The sequence below is a fragment of the Misgurnus anguillicaudatus genome, chromosome 11 (genome assembly GCF_027580225.2).
Source record: "Misgurnus anguillicaudatus chromosome 11, ASM2758022v2, whole genome shotgun sequence".
NCBI lineage: Eukaryota > Metazoa > Chordata > Actinopteri > Cypriniformes > Cobitidae > Misgurnus > Misgurnus anguillicaudatus.
Window position 1 is genome coordinate 29,420,137 of NC_073347.2, and position 19,816 is coordinate 29,439,952.

Genomic DNA, 19,816 nt, shown 5'->3' on the forward strand with positions numbered 1-19,816 from the left:
ACCTGCCCAAAGGATTAGACTTTTCATTGACCTATAGAGAGAAGGTATTTAGTGCAAGCATGCGAATCTGTTCTAGCAGCTCCTTTTCAAATTGTTTGGTTATTAGTTCCCGTTATTCTGGAGGACTTGCTATAATGAAACAAGATTAAACCAAGTTGACTAACATGTTGATGCTAGTCAAGATAAATTTAAACAACTCTTAGACCTCATTTATTACTCTGCCTTTTTATTTCGTTTAGATTTCACCCTGTCTTCGTTACTAGAGGTGTTTCTGTGTCAGGAGGGAAGGACCATTCCTCATAAGGCGGGGCAAGATAAATGTGATGTACAGAACTCTGGGAAACGTTTATCTGGCTCTTGGAAGTCACGACGGTCACGCAGGACAGCTCAGCGATACTCTGTAAGGGATGCACGCAAATCTCAGCTTTCCACATCAGACTCCGAAGCAAACTCTGATGATAAAACCACAAACGCTGGGAGCAAACATCGACGATTCCACAGTTCGACCATTCGTGTTAGTTGCCAGCTTCACCACTCCAACATTCCATCGCATCCGCCGTCGCAGCATCTTATCCCTGATGCCATGAGCACTGTTGACCGATCCCAACCTCATGTGAGACTGTTCGGCTCCCACACGCTGGATGCTAACATGTTGGCAGATCCCACAGCTCTCTCAATCTTCAACCGCATGGAGAACTCGCCATTTGATCTTTGTCATGTTTTACTTTCACTTCTTGAAAAGGTTTGCAAATTTGACATGACTGTCAATCACAACCCAGGTTTGGTGGTTAGTGTTGTTCCCACACTTACAGAAATTCTCACAGAGTTTGGTGACTGCTGTGGACCTGGTGGGGGAGGTGGGGTTGATGAGCTGGCTGGAGGCTGGACTGAGGAACCAATTGCACTTGTTCAAAGAATGCTTTTACGCACCATTTTGCACTTAATGTTTGTAGACGTGGGTCAAAATGAAACACTGCCTGATAACCTGCGTCGAAGTCTGACTGACCTTCTAAGAGCCACTTTAAAAATTCGTGCCTGTTTAGAAAGGCAAGCTGACCCTTTTGCTCCAAGGTCGAAGAAGACTTTGCAGGAAATTCAAGAGGATTTTTCTTTTTCAAGGTACCGTCACCGGGCTTTGCTACTTCCAGAACTCCTTGAGGGTGTCCTACAGCTACTGCTGGGTTGCTTGCAGGTCTCGGCTCCCAACCCTTTTTTCTTCAGTCAGTCCCTTGAGTTAGTTCATGAATTTGTACAACATCGTGGCCTGGAGCTCTTCGAGGCAACAGCTCTTCGCCTCGAAGCCTTAGCAGGAGCTCGAGATTCAGAAGTAGGCAATGAGGCGTCTGAGCGTCTGCGCTCTCTGATAGCTGGCGTACTTAAGATAATCAGTGCGGTGAAGAGGGCCAAGTCAGAGCAGCTGCATCAGTCTGTTTGTGCACGTCGCCGACATCGTCGCTGTGAATACTCCCACTTTTTGCACCATCATCGTGACCTCTCTGGCTTGCCAGTCTCTGCTTTTAAGCAGGCAGCTCGATGTAACCCTTTTGAGGAGGAATCAGATGGACGTGATGGAGAAGTGCGATATCCTGAACGCTGTTGCTGCCTTGCAGCTTGCGCACACCAATGTTTGCGTCTCCTCCAACGCCTCTCACCCTCAGGTCCCTCTGTGCTGCAGGTGCTGGCTGGAGTCCAAGCTGTTGGCATCTGTTGTTGTATGGACCCAAGGTCTGTCATAGGGCCTTTGCTTCAGGCCTTTCAAGCCCCAGGACTGCGGAGCTACCAGTCCCATGTGCTCAGTGTACTTAGTAGACTTGTCTTAGAACAGCTCGGAGGTGGTCAACCATCCGAAAAAGCCAAACTTGCCTCTTGCAACATCTGCACTTTAGATAGCAGTCAGTTCCATGGTCTTGAAGAGACCTTGCAAGGCTGTGGATCTGGAAAAGAATCGAACTTATCCACGTCCCCGTGTCCCTCTTATCGTTCTCAAGGGATCTTGCCCAGTGGAGGAGCTGAAGATATGTTATGGAAGTGGGATGCTTTAGAGGCCTACCAGGAGCTAGTGTTTGGAGAGGACTGGCAGTTGAGTCAACAGATCGCGAGTCACGTATGCCAGCTGACTTTACGGGGCAATGCGGTAGTGCAATGGCAACTCTACACTCATATTTTTAACCCTGTGCTACAGCGGGGTGTGGAACTGACCCATCATGCTCAGCAGCTTGGTGCATTGACTCCATGTAGCCAGATATGCAGCTACCATACCCATTGCCTTCCTGTTGAGGTATTGCTGGTTTATCTTCAAACCCTGCCTGCTCTCCTAAAGTCAAGGTATGGCTTTGTTTCTTTTTTCTCTAATGAATTGCCACTGTGCCACAATGTCCTTTTCATTCAATGTTTAATATGACTTAATGTTAAATGTGTGTGAATGTTCCAAAGGCAAATAACTTTGTATGTTGAGTTTTGAGTGAGTCCACCTTTTGCTTTCTATGTGTAAGGTGATTAGCATTATCTAAATTCTGTTGTCTTTATTTACCTTTGCCTTTAAAATGCACTGTAAGTCTAGATTTTTTATAAATGTTTTCCGACTCTATAATTTGTTTGTTTACTTTCAGCCGGGTGGTACGTGACCTGTTCCTGAGTTGTAATGGATTAAACCAAGCCACAGAGTTGATCTACTTGGACTGCACTCGTCCGTGGGCGCTAAAAGTTTTTGAGACGTTGATCTTAAATGCGTGGCACCACCCTGCTGAATCTGCCGTGCAGGAGCTAGAAAGAGCCGAAGCTCAGGAGAGGGAGGCTGTGCTTGGACTCGTAGAGGAACTGGGTTCACGTGGGGCCGCAGAGGGCCCTCAGAGCCTGACTAAGTTTTACGAAGGCCTGAAAGAGGCATGCCCTCATCCGAAGGGCAAAAGCGGGAAAGTGTCTCTTTCCGGAATGGGCCGGAACCGAGGCGAGGCACATTTGAACACAATCAACCTTTTCCTGTGTGTCATCTTCCTGTGTGTGAGCAAAGAGCCAGACTCTGACAGAGACTCTGCGAATGACTCGGAAGACACCTCAGGCTATGACAGCACAGCCAGTGAGCCGTTGGGTGGCCGCCTACCATGCCTTTCCCCAGATAGCGTGGCTCTGCCCTCCAAAGAGCAAGTGAAGAGGGCTGCCGATGTGTGGACAGTGTGCCGTTGGGTGTACATGGCAAGTCCGGTTTTCCAGAGGCAATTTTTCAGACTGGGAGGACTGGATGTGTGTTCACGCCTCATGACAATGGTCATCCAGAAGCTCACCTCTAAAATCAAAGAGTGTAAAGTCAAGAAGAAAAGAGAGAATAAAGGTAAAGCCAGTCCGTCCCACACAGACTCACCCGTCCAGATTTCTGGTACGAAGGAAACACATGGGCTTGAACTAAATGACACATCTAGCCCCTCTCAGATGGAGAGCAGGACAGGTGACACTGCTCTTGAAGAGGAATGGCCCCTACAAAGTATTCGACTGCTTGAGGCGCTTCTAGCTATCTGCCTTCACAGTGCCAGTTCAGCACTGCAGAGATTTGAACCAGATCTTTCCTTCCAGGTACAAACACACATGCTTGTTTCTGCCTACATTTTTAAATGCTAGGTTTTAATAGACATCATCACGACTCATTTTTGATGAATGTTTTTATTCTGCAGCTGCAGTCTGTGGAGGAGACCCTGTGTGAAGTGAGGGATCAGCTTTCACGATCTGGAATCGTGAATTCTGAACTGGCAGTCCCTCTGTTTGATTCTTTGCTCCGTGTAGCACAGGCTGAACTTTTTTGCAATCCAGATGTTATTGAGGAAAAGTCTGAAAAGGTAATTTATTGGCTTTATTAAAGGAACACTACACTTTTTTGGAAATAGGCTCATTTTCCAGCTCCCCTAGAGTTAAACATTTGATTTTTACAGTTTTGGAATCCATTCAGCCGATCTCCAGGTCTGGTGGTACCACTTTTAGCATAGCTTAGCATAATCCATTGAATCTGATTAGACCATTAGCATCACGCTCAAAAATAACCAAAGAGTTTTGATACTTTTCAAAAGTTTTTAAAAGTTGTGATTTTCTAGGCAGATATGGCTAGGAACTATACTGTCATTCCGGCGTAATATTCAAGGACTTTGCTGCCGTACCATGGCTGCAGCAGGCACAATGATATTACACAGTGCCCGACAATAGTCCCCTGCTATTGAAAGTTACCAAGGAGACTATTTTTGGCTGAATGGATCAGCTGAAACAGTAAAAATCAAGTGTTTAACTCAAGGGGAGCTAAAAAATAAGCCTATTTTCAAAAAAGAGTGGAGTGTCCCTTTAAAGGAATATTCCACTTTCATAAAAAATTATGATAATTTACATCCAATATGTTTTTTTTTGTTCAGTCAAGAAGAAATTTTTTTTTAGGAAAACATTCCAGGATTTTTGAGGATTTTTTCTTCAAATAGTGGACTTTAGTTTATAGTTTCAATGCAGTTTAGAATTGCAGTTTCAGTGCAGCTTTAAACCGTTAATTGGCGCTGCCCCTTGAGCGGGACACCTACGTTTACTTCAATATTTTCTATGTAAATGTTAATCTATCACGACAAACTATATATTGTTGGAAAGGTCTAAGAATGTAGTTTTCATATTTCAAAACCTTTTAGCAGTAATAATAATGCAGTAACTGTATTATGTACACAAGTAGGCAGCAAACCTCAAAGCAAACCAGCACAAACCTCAGTTTTTTTTTTTTTACAATTTTGTGTATTAAAAAAATACTATATTGCATTTTTATTTATTACAAATAAATTTAAACTGCTTTTAAAAAAATGAATATTTTCACCTCCAGACACTTTCCTAAAAAACGTTGAAGTGTCTTCATTAAAACAAAAAATTACCAAAATTAAAAACAAAATTAGGTTTCTAGTCCAAAAAAAAAATCCCAGAGTTATATTAATTTAAATGTGTATATCACCTTTTCACCAACCCCTCAGTCAAAAAGGGCTGCGCCAGTTAAAGGGTTAAAGGGCTTTAAAAGATCCCAACCGAGGCATAAGGGTCCTATCTAGCAAAACGATCATAATTTTCACCAAAAAAAGGAAAAAAGTACTTTTTAACCACAACTTTTCGTCTTGCACTAGTGTTGTGATAGCCTTGATATATGCGAAACTACCGCTCCCTTGTTTACTAGTGTGAAGAAAAAGGACCGGTCCGACGTTGTTGTATGTGGAATGATACTAATTAATGCCTTGTTTCAGTTTATTTAAAAATGGTCAAAGTGTGTGTTTCATATAACGCATGAACTTTCGACGTGATTGTGTAATACGTAAGGTCACGCTGACGCGTCACACGGCTAGTGCAAAAGAGAAGTTGTGGTTTGAAAGTAAAAATTGGGGGGGGGGCAAATTATTATCTTTTCGTCAGATAAGACCCTTATGCCACTGTTGGGATTGTTTAGAGGCCTTTGAAGCTGCATTGAAACTGTAAACTGTTGAGCCCAATATATAGAGTAAAATCCTGGAATGTTTTTCTCAAAAAACTTAATTTCTTTTCGACTGAAGAAACGTCATAAACATCTTGGATAACATTGGATGATTTTTTTTATGAAAGTGAAGTAATTCTTTAAGGAAATAGTTTGTTCCTCTGTTAAAGCTGTGGTGTGATGGCTGTGCTGATATGCTTGACTTGTTAAAATTGCGGATTCTGACCTACATGAACTCTTTATTTTCTTTTATGAATGTGCAAAAAAGTTTTTTTCAAATCCGATTAATCTCATTACTGATTTTTATTCATTTTGGCATTTTTGTGTTTACTTTCTTAAATGAAAAGCTTTCTGATAAACTAGCCCTCTGTGGACATAAGTAGATAAACAGTCTGTGTGTGCTTGTATGATTAAGCACCGTTGGGGCCGTGGGGCACATGGGGTTATATTTTATACTGAAACGGTCAGCTGATGTGATCCTGTGACCAAAATGTATTTTTTTTCTTACTTCGCCAGCTTTCTGAAATCACAACCTTTTTCTATTTTACAAAAGTATCACCAGTAGCAATATCAGGATTGTTTGCTCCTCTGTTTTTTCATTGCAATTGTTTATTGTTTTAAAAAGAGCTCAGTATCTAGAAGGTAAGAGTTAACTGTCCGTGTATGATGATTGTGTCTTGTTTATTTCACTTTGTGATGTGTTCTCATTTAGCATTTGAGGAAATGAAAGTTTAGAAGTGGTTACTTTCATATTTGGATGTGCTAGAGAAAGTGATTTTGGTCATCTTAGTTAACATCTGCTTGAACAAACATTTTGGAAAGCTTGATTCTGATTGGCCAGTCGCAACATTTGCAGGTTTGATTTTCTAAGATAACATCCGTTCAAAACTAATAATTCGGATGCTGCAAATAATTTTGACGGGTACAGTTTAATATTAAACAAAAATTTTATATAAATATGTCTTTTAATAACATATATGACATTATATTTACAAATGATTAAACCAAATAGTGGGTTTGTGACATTTGAAAGTCGGAAAATAAGCTGGTTTTCCTCGCCAATAGTCTGCATTCATTTAAATGTGCTAATCCAGTATTTCAAATCAATATTTTATGTTCCTTACCTTACTTAGGAGGTAAATAGCCATGTAATAAGCGGGGTAGTGTAGACGCAGCTGGTTGTTTTCGTGAAATAAGCCCCTTCCTATACATTATTTCTTACTTATCATGTATTGTCTACTATGAGTACTGTAGGTTTAAATGTTGAGGTCATGTGTCTGTGTGTCCAATAGAAGTCTCAAGTAAGCAGTGAGGTGACACCTCCAGCAGGTGATCTGTCTGAAGAAACAGATGAAGCTCAGGTGAGTGGCATCCTGCCCTTGGGAGAAGAGGAAGGTTATGACGCAGACAGTGAAAGTAACCCCGAAGACTCCGCCCGTCAGGAGGAAGGTAATGCTCTCATCTCCATACTTGTTGCGTACCGCTTGGTTATAAGAAATCATGTATTATGCTATTGACTTGTGTATTTGTGGCTGTGGTGATGTTGCCTGCACTGTTACTGTGGGTTCACACCAGATGCGAGTTCAGCGATTTGCGCGAGTAGATTATATACAAAGTCAATGCAAAGATGCTATTATATGTGTCCTCGCATGGGGCGATGCGAATGGCGTGATATGGAAAAAAATTCGCAATTCGCCTCAAACGCGTCTTCGCCCAAGTTGAAAATATCCTCGAGCGAAAAATCGCATGACACGAAGTTAAATTACGAGAGTAATCTAGAGCGACTAATGTGATGCCGCGCATTTAGTGTGTACGTAGCATTATGCTGCGTTCACACCAATTCCTGAAGAGGCATCAAGCGTGAGTGATTTCAATGTTAAATCAATGTGAAGACACGTTGACGTGCGTCTGGAGGTCTCGCGGCGCGAATGAGGCGTTTAGCGCGGCACGGTAGACGCGGTTCCGCCTCATTTATGCGTCTAGTTTGCGTAAATGGCGCGAATTGAGCGTTGCCGCGGGAAACGCACGAGTTGAAAAATTTGAACTTTGCCGGAAAAATGCACCACGTTAACCAGTCAGGAGCTTGCTCTAATAGTGACGTGATTACAGAAAGCAAGCAGAGGTGCAGAAGCCCCTCCCATGACGCAAATTTTCGCGTGAATGTCTCGATGACTAAAATTTTACGTGTGAATAAAGCGAATAAACTCAATATGTTCAAGCAGCAAACTAGACGCGGTAGACGCAAATTTGACGCCTCAAACGCGGCTGGTGTGAACCCACAGTTAGGGGAGTTACTTACCAAGGTCCCCTTAAAAAGTAGTTATTAAGTGCTATTACTTTTAGTACTACTATTAAACTCAAATGGTTTATAACATTAACATCTTAAGATACTGTAAAAGTAAAAGAGCAGGTTAACTTTACGGATAGCAACCTCGACCAACAATCCTAAACCCGTGAAGTGTGTGCAGATCTAGGTCTGCAGTGTGATCTAGAGCACAGCAACCGGTCCCAGCCGGTCATATACAGGTAGGCAGAGTGAACGAGTGGTCAAACGCTATGTGATCCTGTTCTCCGGTCACATGCCACACTGGCTCACTCGCCCTGAGAATGGTGTCATTGTTTCTTTCAGCTGTGATGTAAGTCACTCGCATTATAAGCCTTATCTTGTGACTGCTGCTTTTGACAGATCTGTTCCACACACAGATGTGTGCACGATTATGTAAGGTCACTCACTTTCCTGAAAGTGCCTTTGGTTGATCTCTTTTATAAAAGAGGGAATTGATAACAAATTTGAAATAAAAACCTTTCAGTTCATCCCAGTAGGAGTTTTATGATTGTTTTTTAAATTGCACCTATCCGTCTTTGTGTCATTTTTGTATAAGCATGCGAGAAGACGTGTGTTTGTGTATGTGATGCAGAACCTCATTAAGTTAAAGGGCATACGTTGCGCAGGAGCTGCAGTGGTTTGGAGTTAAATCATGCAGGGCCTCCGTTGAAAGGCAGTCCCATCAGCTTAATTCATTTTTACTGAGCTAGAGCGCTTTGAGCGGACTGCTACTAACAGTCTTAGTTTCTCTCTTCTGTTTGCATCAGGGAAGTGAATTGTTGTATAAGTGTATTTCATAGTTATAGTGTTTTGTGGTTGGTTTCTGTGGCAGGGATAAAGGTGGAGGCCGGAGCGAAGCTGGAGGAATGTGTCATGGCAGGTGTGCCACAAGGCTCCGGCTGTGGCCGATTGCTCTTCCCGGAGATCTGCTTAATGGAGCTGCAGCTGTTAGCCAACGGCTCACCGGACCTGGAGGTTTTGGGCCAAGTGTTACAAAGCCTTTTAGGAGCCATCAAAAGCCACAAAAGTAATGCCAGACTACTCTACCAGCAGGTCAGTCGCGCTATCTCATGACATAGTGCTTTATTTATGCAAAGGACTGGAGGCGCTTAAGATGTTGATGCTGTACAGTTTGGAGATACACTGTAGATCTTATTAAAGTTAAAGTCTCAATTAAATTATGACTTATCTGTGTGCCTCATTATTTAAAAAAAAAAAAAATGTGTCCTCATAATTCTTAATCAAACAGTCCTTCCAGAAAAACGCTGAGTTATTTTGTGCTTGTTGCGACAAAAATCCTTGATCTTGCGGCACATTTTTAAAAAAAAATTTGATAGAATATGCGGGATATTTATGCAATTTTATGTTATGAAATTGCGGGATCTTGCAAAAACTGTTTTGCTTTTCAGTGATGTTCACATCACTTTATAATGTTCCAATGGCAACAGGGGACATGGCGCTTGTGTGAATTAAATACAAAATTTTTCAACTTTCTGCTAAGATATATGTTATTTTTGCTATGAAAATGCGGGGATTATGAAATCATGCACGCATATTTTGCGCACAGAAATCTGCAATTTATGCTTCAAAAGTGCGTTGTATTTGAAAAAATGTGGCCCCCGCATATATATGCGAACTTTGGCTGATTGGGCGTTGAATCATGCGATCGCATAATCGTGTTTTTCTGGAGGGACAGATCAAAAAAACGAATATGCTCCCCTCCAAACAATTTGACTTTACTTTCGGTTATATGCTATGACAGGTGGGTGGGTTCGGGGAAAAGATCACAGTGATTAGCCAATAGTAACATGATCCAATCATTTGTCGATGGACGAATTCCAGTCCAGCCCTACTTTTTTTCATTTTATATCCTGTTTTACTCGGAAATACGTCACCACGGGGAAGATAAGACGATCGCTACTTCCGTTTCATGGTGACTTTAATAAATGAACTAATTCCAAACTCTTTTGTGATAGAGTATTTAATTTTTGCTTTAAAAACAATCATTATATTTTGGCGAGGCTAGCAGGAGAGAAATTACAGAATTCAAACACCATTACTATCAACAATCAATGATGACTATGTTTTCAAACAGGCTTCCTGTGCACTCTGTCATCAGCAATTTGATCTCACTTTGAACTCAAGCCAATGTTAAAATGTTGGATGCTTAAATCAACAGAGCACATAAATGGTTTACTAACTCTATAGTTGTCTCTGGATATTAAACATTGATGAGAGAAAGTGTGCACACAAGACAGCTGTGTTTGAAAACTTTGCGAGCCCATCAGATTTGTTGTTGGAGAAATCTTTAAGAAAATTTGTTAAGAAACATAATCATTATACTATATTTTGACAGGGTGGTGTGAAAGCCATTCTCACTGGATTTCAAAACATTCTCAGCCAATCAGATGCCTGCTATAAAGGTACAGCGTTATTTTTCATTTGCTCACTTAGTCTTTTCAGTATGTGGATCTATCTAAGCAAACATTTCTCTTCCATATTAATGTAATGCCTTACGGCATTTTACCTTTTTACTAATAAGTACTGATGCATATTACATATTGCATATTATATCATACTGTAATACCTAAACAAATTTGTTAAATAGTCTTAAAAATAAGCTTAATTTTTTTATTAATGCAATATTTGTGTTGTTGTATCCCGCAGAGTGTCAGACGATGTTAGTGGAGCTGCTGGTTGCCATGATGAGTGACAGGATCACAGCAGAGGAACTTGCACTGTTAACTCGCCTCTTCTTGGAGAAAACTCCTCCCACTGTAAGTACAACCTTTAAACCTTTACATGTAATCAGGTATCCAATCAGAACACATTAGTATCTGTTTAAAAAGACACCACTGCAATGTCCCGGTAAACTCTAGCATCAGCTCCATTAGCATTTATTTCTTAATAAAGTGTAAACATTTAACTGTCATCTGTAGGAGATCTTGCTGAGGGGAATTCTCAAAATTGTAGAGGCCAGCTCTGATACAGAGCCTCTGTACTTCATGCCCTTTCCAATGAACCCCGGCACAGGAGACGCGCACCCCGGGATGAGACCCCATGGGACAGCTGGGAGTAAAAGCGGAGTAAACACTCTTTTGAGGAGTAAATTATCCATAGGCAAGGTAGATGGAGACACGGGCAGGCCTGGTCACCTCCGCACTTCTCCCTGGCACACAGCACCCTTTCACCTACCCCTGGTTGGCCAGAACTGCTGGCCTCACATGGCCAGTGGCTTCAGTGCCTCACTCTGGCTACGAGCTGTAAAGGATGAAGAAGCCCGTTCTAAGAGCGGTAAGATGAAGATTATTCTAAAACTGTCTGTGGTTGTACATCAACATATGATTCAATCCAAAAACATAATGGTTAATTTCATTTTTGTAGCTTTTCACGATGTGCATTGTTGCAAAGCAGCTTTACAAAAATGTCCAGACGATACTGAAATGTGTTTTGTTGTGTAATTCAGAGGAGGAGATGTTTCGGCCTGAGGAATCCCTGCACACTGCCGCCCATGTGGCGGAGCAGCAGGTGGACAAAAGCCTCATGCATGTTCTCTCTATGGGTTCTAAGGCTGTGATGCTTCAGGTGTGGGTGAACATCTCCACAGGAGCTTTTACCTTTAGGTGAGTTACATAATATCTCAAAATGTGCAACAGGTCAGTTTGTTTTTTGCTGGTTAATATTTCAGTGGTCACATAAATGATGTGGTTGCTCATTGTAGAGAGACCCCATATCATCTGTATTTGTCGTTTATTATTACATGTTTTAAATAATACATACAAGTAATTTTTTATTGGTGCTTTTCTTTGTGTAAATCAGAATTTGCATGGATCCGAATGATGAGATGAAGGCGGGGCTTCTCGCACAGGCGGAGTCAGGAGATGGTGTGTTGACAGCAGGCAGGTGGCATCACCTGGCGTTCACATACACACAGCAGGCAGAAGGGAAGAAAAACATTCACGGTCAACTGACTCTGTGGGTCTGCGGCATCAGGTGAGGCCACAGCAACACTGACCATTAGTTGTTAGCCCTTTTTTTTTTAAAGTAGAGCTGCACATTTGTGTTTTGGATTAGAAAGGTGTATCATGGAAGATGCAGCACACACTATGCCCAAGAAAGATTACTCTAAGGGGACAAAAAGTTTATTGTATCATATGGGCTGTTTTAAAGCCTTGCCTGTTGTTTTGCTTAATTTTAAATGAATTATTGTTACAATGCAATTAGCAATGCATAACGATTAATCGCGATTAATCTATAGCAGAATAAAAGTTTTTGTTTACATCATATATGTGTGTATAATAACTTTGTATAGATAAATACACACACATGCATGTATATATTTAAGAAATGTTTACATTTGTGTGTGTATATACATTTATATATTTATGTCTAATTTATTTTATATATAAACTTTATATATAAATATATATTATTTGTTGTGCATGTGTGCATATTTATACATATATTAATTTAAATTATTATTCACAGTTCACACACATATATGATGTAAACAAAAACTTTTATTCTGCTATAGATTAATCACGATTAATCGTTATGCATCCCTAAATGCAATAGTTAATACTGATCTTAAAAATTGGCTTTACTTATAGTATAGTTTTCCTTTTTTTCAAGCTGATGTACAGTGTGACATTGAAAACTTTACACTGCAAAAAGTGACTTTCTGAGTGCTTTTTGTCTTGTTTTTATTTTCTTGATGAGCAAAATGACCTAAGAAAATAAGTCTTGTTTTTAGACAAAAAAAACAAAAACAAAATGTAAGTGATTTTGTGCATAAAACAAGCAAAAAATCTGCCAATGGGGTAAGCAAATCTTGAACATTTTTCTTAAACACTAAATGCAAGAAAAAATTGCTTACCCCATTGGCAGATTTGTTTGCTTGTTTTATGCACAAAATCACTGAAATTTGATATTTTTGGTCTAATAACTAGACTTATTTTCTTGGGTTGTTTTGCTCATCAAGAAAAAGCATCTTAATTTAAGAATTTTTTGATATTTTTACTGAAAACAAGATTTTTTTTGAAAATAATTTTTTGCAGTGCAGCTGTCATATATGATAAAAGATAAACTGTTAATGTCTTCTGACACATACAGAAGGTGTGATGTCTCGCTAGACTTCACTTTACCCAGGAAGTCCAGTCTGTCATCGGACAGTAATAAGACCTACTGTATGCTTGGACACTATCAGCACCCCTCAGAGGAGCCATCCAACCCCAGTGCATGCTGGGATATGGGCACTCTACTGCTCTTTAATGGTATGAAACCACATCTCATCAGACCTTTCTTAAATGAATTGAAATGTTCTACGTACATTAGTAATGATGCTCGTATGAATGTTTTAAGTTGTTTGACAGTAATGCATTGTGTGCTGTTACTTCTAATTGATCAGACAAATGATTTTTACTTTGTGCAACTGGCAAAGATGTAGTCCTGTATTGTGGAATCATGTCCAACTTTCAGAATTGGAATTGTTGTTGGTAACATGGGATCTTCCTGCTGCCAGTAGTTTCCGCGCATAAGTCGGAAATTCTCCAAATTCCTTAAGTTTGTCTTAACAAAATGGCTTTGTTACCACTAATCAGTCATGAATTTTCTTAGACCAGCCGTTCCCAACCTGTTTAGATGACTCATTGCCTCCCTCAATATTCAATATAATCACCACATTCGCTCTCTTATTATGATGGAGACTTTTACTTTTTACACCTGCAGTTAAATGGGAAATTCAATTAAATGGAATTGAACTGAACAGGATTAATATGTCAGATAAGAAGTGATGTCTGTTATATCTCCAGTGTTTTTGTGGCCTTTGTTAATTTTCTCTCTCGTTATTTTAGGCTCTCGGATAGACACGGCAGAAGCTTTTTACCTGTACGCCAGCGGGCCTGACCTTACCTCCATAATGCCCTGCAAATACGGGAAATCGCACAGGACCCTGTCTAAGTATGTGACACAGGAGGGTCTCCAGTGTGAGCAGATACGAGAGTTTCTTATGAGGAACATTGAAGTTGACATCTCACATCTTACTGTAAGTTATTATAACTTTTACACAACCTGCATAATAGCTGCTGTTGGTTTAAATTCAGACAGAAGATTTTAATGCAGCAGAAGAATTTAATGAATATTTATGGCGCTTTTTCATTGCATAGTACCCCACGGTTTAGGTCGGGTCAGGTCACCTCACTTTGGCTTGGTTAGCTTTTCCATCGAGTTTAGTAACACTTCGGAATGGGAGGGATTATAGGCGTGTCGTTATATTTGCGCTGCCTACTGCTATGACATCTTACAAGTGAGAGCGTCATTGTACATTCCCATACATCTATTTATTTCTCCGTCTACCACAAAATTAAAATTGACCACCACAAATAGATAGTTTGCACATCGCGTTTATCACTACCTCTGTCTCACATGACAGTTTCTGTACAAACACCCATGGCGTCAGTAGACTCGCTCCGCTGAGCCTCATTAAAGTTGCATTTAAGCATATTTGCGGACGTGCACGTCACGAATATGCCTCCACATACTGAAAGTCTGGATAAAAACTGGTATGGTGTTCCTGATTCTCAACTTGTGGATGTTTTTCATTGCTAAAAGGGAGTTTGGGAATTTAAAGCAAAGCACAGATGACAACAGGTTTACTTGAGACAGCGCAAGCTAGCACGAAGGTAAAGCTAATCTTTACATTATAGTGATGAAGCTGGTAGTGATTATTCTCTCAGACCAATCAGTGATCTACAGTGTTTTCGCGTCACGTTTTGGTATCAGCTCGGGTCGCTTGAAACCCCAATCGAGGTGGTACTAAAAAAAAGTATTGGGTATGATGTACTGCACCCAGTGGAAAATCCCCCAAAAGTAAGCTGACCCGACCCAAACCGTGGGGTACTATGCAATGGAAATTGTTTGTCTATTTGTGCTTTATTTCGTTTTTGCTTATTTTACACATTTTTCCAAATGCATCTTAACCAGCAGGCGTGATTGAGTTGTACAGTTTCAGTATAGCTAAAGCATGACATGTTCAGTAAATGCTGCAATATCACACAAACATTAGAATGTGGTTCTTGGATGTGTTGTCTAATTTTTTTAACATTCCACATTCATAATAGACCTGGAAGCTTTTGTGAACTTTAATTTCATTTATTAAGTAAATCAATTAAAAAAAAAATCATGTAGGACTAGAAGTCTTGTTTTTCTTCAAAAAAGTTGTTTAGTTTAGCCTTCAATGTGTGTTTTCTTTCACAGGAGAGTTTAGCAATAGTTTATGCTCCAAGTGCCCCATCTGTGTACACTATATATGAGCCGGTAATCCGTCTGAAGGGCCAGGCCAAAGCAGCGGTGATCTCCCAGCGGCCTTTCAGTGCCAAAGAGGTCCAGAGCTCAGTGCTGGAGCCCCAGTTTCTCCGGACTGTGATGCCCTCCCAGGCTGTGGGTCTGCACAGTGTACTACACAAGATTGGCGGCACTGGCTCGTTTGTCTTCCTCTTTGCTCGGGTACATGGTTTTCAATAATATTACCCAGGAAATCTTCATTAATACCGTTTTATTACACACAGTGTGTAAGGGAGAAATGCCATAGAAACTCATTTCATGCAGTCCATGGCAAACATCTCCGAGTTGGATCCTGGAGTTATTAACTTCACTGCAAAAAATGACTTTCTTACTTGTATTTGTGTCTTGTTTTCAGTAGAAATATCTAAAAATTCTTAAATCAAGATGTATTTTCTTGATGAGCAAAATGACCTAAGAAAATAATACTAGTTTTTAGACAAAAAATATACAATTTAAGTGAATTTGTACTTAAAACAAGCAAAAATAACTGCCAATGGGGTGAGAAAATTTTACTTGAATTAAGTGTTTAAGAAAAAATAAATCTTATTTCACAATTTTTTTTCTCACCCCATTGGCAGATAATTTTGCTTGTTTTAAGGACAATTTCACTTAAATTGTATATTATTTGTCTTAAAACTAGACTTATTTTCTTGGGGGTTTTGCTCATCAAGAAAAAGCATCTTAATTTAAGAATTTTTAGATATTTCTCCTGAAAACAAGACAAAAATACTAAGTGAGAAAGTAATTTTTTGCAGTGTTGTAATTATATAGTTCCTGCTGGCATTTAAAATGGCTGATCTTGGGTGTGAGGAACATTACATCTGCAAGTCATAAGCATATTACAACAATTTATGATTAACTAAGAATAATAGTCAACTTAGTAATTGTTAATATTCTGAAATAAGACAGTCTTGATGACGTACGCAGCCTACAAATGTGGCCTCTTGAGGCTGCAGCTTTCAGATTGAGAAACGGCCACTGACCCTATAGGACCCCTGCAGTAGACAGATGTCAAAATGCATAATTTTAAAGAACTAATGTGAATAGAATAGAAGATAAACCCACATTTTTTTCTCTTTAGGATTGACTGATTAATTTCGTAATATCGTATTGTTGATTTTTCTGGTTTGTTATTGCAGGCTGTGGAGTTGAGTGATTGTGAGACAACTCAAGCCCTCGCCCTGCAGCTGTTACTGGCGCTAGTTAAAAACAATCAACATCGCACACATGAGATGAAGTGTTACAACGGTTATTCCATGATTCACCAGGTTCTCATCAAGCCCAAATGCATTGTGGGATACCACATTCTCAAGGTGACTTGACTGTATGCTGAAAATATTCATAAATTAGCATAAATAGTATAGTTTAAATTTAGCAGTTTTAATGTCCATCCTTACTTTCACTCTTTTTAGTAGGATACAAACCAAAATTACAGGAAATATGTACACAAAATTAAAAACAAAACAATTTTAGGACTAAACGTCGTCTTTAGACATCAGTCAGTATTTAATGTGACCTCTCTTGGCACTTAACACATCTCAATTTTTTGGGGGGAAACTAAAGTCATTTGATTAGAATTAGAAAATTTAATTTCATTTAGGTTTAAGAGATCCTGCAGTTTCTTGCTATTGCTCAAGTGGAGGGGAGTTTACCCTAAATACCTGGCACCTGTTTTATAGTATTTCATACTGTTTTTTATACAACTTCACTGTATTTTCTGGTTGTATTCTAATAAAAAGACTGAGAATGATTATATAAGATCTAGTGCTTGGCATAGATTAATCTAGATTATTATGCAAAAAATTACTTTTATTTTGTATGAGTTTATATGAGTTTGTGCTGTGTGTAATTAGCATGTATATATAAATACACACACATTCATGTATGTATTTAAGAAACATTTACATGTGTATATATATTTATTTATATTATTATATAAAAAAAATTCTTAAATGTATATATATGTATGTGTGTGTGTTTAAATATACATAATATTTACACACAGCACAAACTCATATATTATGCAAAAAATTTCTTTTATTTTGTATGAGATTAATCTATGCCCAACACTAAAATGATCACTATACCATTGCAAAAACAACAAATCTAATGGTGGCCTAAGATGTTTGCACAGTACTGTACTATGGTTGAAATTTTGGGATTGAGACGTATATACGGTAGATCATTTTTGATGTGGCTGAAATGAATAACTAGGGGATCTCAACAATTTCTTCTTTTTTTACCATGTTGTGTGTTTCTGTATGTGTGTGTGTTTGTCTTTGTGTATCTGTGTGTGATAGACACTGCTGGATGACTGCTGCAGTGACTCTATCCTGACTGTTGGAGAGGATGGTCAGTTTCATCTGGATGTTGAATCCACAGCAGTTGTGCAAGACCTCAGACTGCTATCTGAAATACTGCTGGATTGGAAGATATGGGCTAAAGCTCAGGTGTGCCCGTCCACACATCTAAATCACAAAAATAAATTTTCTGATCTTCTCAATGATACAATAGCTTTATATGAGGATAAGATGGATGCTATTATTTAAAGACATAATTAATGAAATCTTGCTTGATAATATGTGTTTATGTTATAGTGTGGCGTGTGGGAGACGTTGTTGGCCGCTCTTGAGATCCTTATTCGAGTTCATCATCCTCAGCAGATGTTCAACATCCGTCAGCTTCTCAAGGCCCAGGTGGTCCATCGCTTTCTCCTCACATGTCAGGTGCTTCAGGTGAGCACAGATGTGTAGATTCTTACTGGTCTTTTTGTGAACAATTCATCAGTTCAAGTTATAAACGAATGTATTAGAGACTCTTTATTTCTAGATAAAATGGAGTTTGTGTGTTGAACGTTCAAGCTGAATTATTTTCAGGTTTAAGCAACATCAACACAGTGTCATCTAGAAATCCACAAGAAGTATTTTAGTGACATAAGTCTGATTTCTTTATTACTCTCATAGGAGCATCGGGATGAGCACCTGACCTCAATCCCTCAGGAAGTTTGTCTGTCATTTGTCAAAATCATCCAGGAGGTTTTGGGATCACCACCGGACCTGGACCTGTTACGGCTGGTTTATAATTTCCTGTTAGCCGTGCACCCCCCCACTAATACTTATGTATGCCACACGCCCAGCAACTTTTACTTCTCCCTGCACATCGGTAAGCAAAAGGCTTGAACTCTTCCTTATCTTTGTTATGACTTGAAATTAGTCACTGAAAGAAAAAAATTCATAGTTTCTCATCATTCATCATTATGTTTTTAATACAAAGGAGTATATACATATTTATATCATCTCCAGTCATAATGCCCATCTTTATTATGTAATGTTGTCTGCATCTAATTAATTAATTTAATGTTAAACATTATGTCAAGCTCAAGTTTTAAAGTGTCCATAACACAAGCTGTTTCTACGTATCTGATGTTAATCTGGAGTACCTATAGAGTAATATCACATCCTTCATATCTCTGAAGAGTCTTTAGTTTTATCAGATTTATACAGTAAAAGACAGATCAGCTTTACCAATTATTTCCGATAACGTACGAAACATTTCGGAAGGAGTTACGAACTGCGGGAGGAGCGAGTCAACACTTTATACCAGTGGTTCTCAAACTTTTTCCACGTGCGGCCCCCCTTGGTTACAGTGCATTCCTTCGCGGCCCCCCCCAAAGAAAATTTATGACAAAAACTGTTCTAAAATTTATTTTTGAATTAAACAAAACATATTAAGTTATACAAAGTAGTGCTGTTGGTTCGTAGCCTTATTTTTATTAGGTTTAATTACACAGAATTCATGATAAATAAAGGTATTTTATAAAATGTCATAAAACTGGGGCCCCCCTTGCACCATTAAACAAGAGGTTTTCTGGAAAAAATCCATATTATTCCCTGTATAGTGTAGGATAATAAAAATTCTAGACTTTTTAAGCACACATGCTTAACTCTTCACTTTAAATGCTTATTTCTTCTGTATGTGAATGCTGATTCATACCAAAATGCTTTTTTGCATAGTTGTGTTGCACAATTACGTATGTAACTGTTGTTCCCTGAGAAGGGAACGAGACGCCTCCTCTCCCTTGCCATACTTCCTGCGTCCCTGTAACACCGCCTTTGGCATTATTTCAGATAGCAATATACTTCCTGGCTCCTGCGTCCCCCTTGTCTTTGTTGTTAAGCCTCACCATTGGTTGAATTTGATGTACACATTCAGACGCACTTACCCCTGGAGGCATCCCCAAAGTGTCACCGCAGTGACTCAGCGCGAGTTCCCTCGAATGGGAACTGTAACAGTGTATCTTAAAAGGTAACACGATGTAACCTTGCTCTCTCTTGAAATGTGTCCCCACATTTAGTCCTTGAATTTGAGGGTATTGGACCTGGAAAGTCCTTGAAAGGTCCTTGAATTTGAAGTAAACTAAGTGGTGGGAACCCTGTATAAAACAAAGCTGTCGTGTGAAGTGATGCCTGTAACTTAGCGTCCTTGTTTCTCGCGCTCCCACTGATTGACGTGTGGGCGTGTTTTTCCAGGGAAAGTACTCATAAAAAGAAGTGATGCGTATGGCTTACCCCTGAAACGTCAGCTGGACCCCTATTAAAAAAAATATTTGAAACTTGTACGAACCCTGGCGAAGTGCATTCGGTACAGAAATACTCCGTAACACGTCCAACTACTTTTTTGAC

General features: G+C 39.5%; 1 protein-coding gene across 5 annotated transcripts in view; it reads left to right on the top strand.

Annotated features, from left to right (window-relative positions):
- Positions 1-19,816, top strand: part of lyst (lysosomal trafficking regulator) — a 64,676-nt gene that overhangs the window by 18,098 nt on the left and 26,762 nt on the right. For all 5 annotated transcript variants that reach the window (XM_073873506.1, XM_073873503.1, XM_073873505.1 and 2 more), the window contains 17 exons: positions 240-2,325; positions 2,610-3,567; positions 3,666-3,827; positions 6,760-6,916; positions 8,626-8,846; positions 10,150-10,216; positions 10,461-10,570; positions 10,733-11,087; positions 11,260-11,416; positions 11,613-11,786; positions 12,906-13,066; positions 13,646-13,836; positions 15,048-15,296; positions 16,274-16,447; positions 17,435-17,584; positions 17,732-17,869; positions 18,098-18,296. In XM_073873506.1, coding sequence (XP_073729607.1) covers positions 240-2,325; positions 2,610-3,567; positions 3,666-3,827; positions 6,760-6,916; positions 8,626-8,846; positions 10,150-10,216; positions 10,461-10,570; positions 10,733-11,087; positions 11,260-11,416; positions 11,613-11,786; positions 12,906-13,066; positions 13,646-13,836; positions 15,048-15,296; positions 16,274-16,447; positions 17,435-17,584; positions 17,732-17,869; positions 18,098-18,296 — 5,709 coding nt within the window. The remainder of the gene's footprint in view (positions 1-239; positions 2,326-2,609; positions 3,568-3,665; positions 3,828-6,759; positions 6,917-8,625; positions 8,847-10,149; positions 10,217-10,460; positions 10,571-10,732; positions 11,088-11,259; positions 11,417-11,612; positions 11,787-12,905; positions 13,067-13,645; positions 13,837-15,047; positions 15,297-16,273; positions 16,448-17,434; positions 17,585-17,731; positions 17,870-18,097; positions 18,297-19,816) is intronic.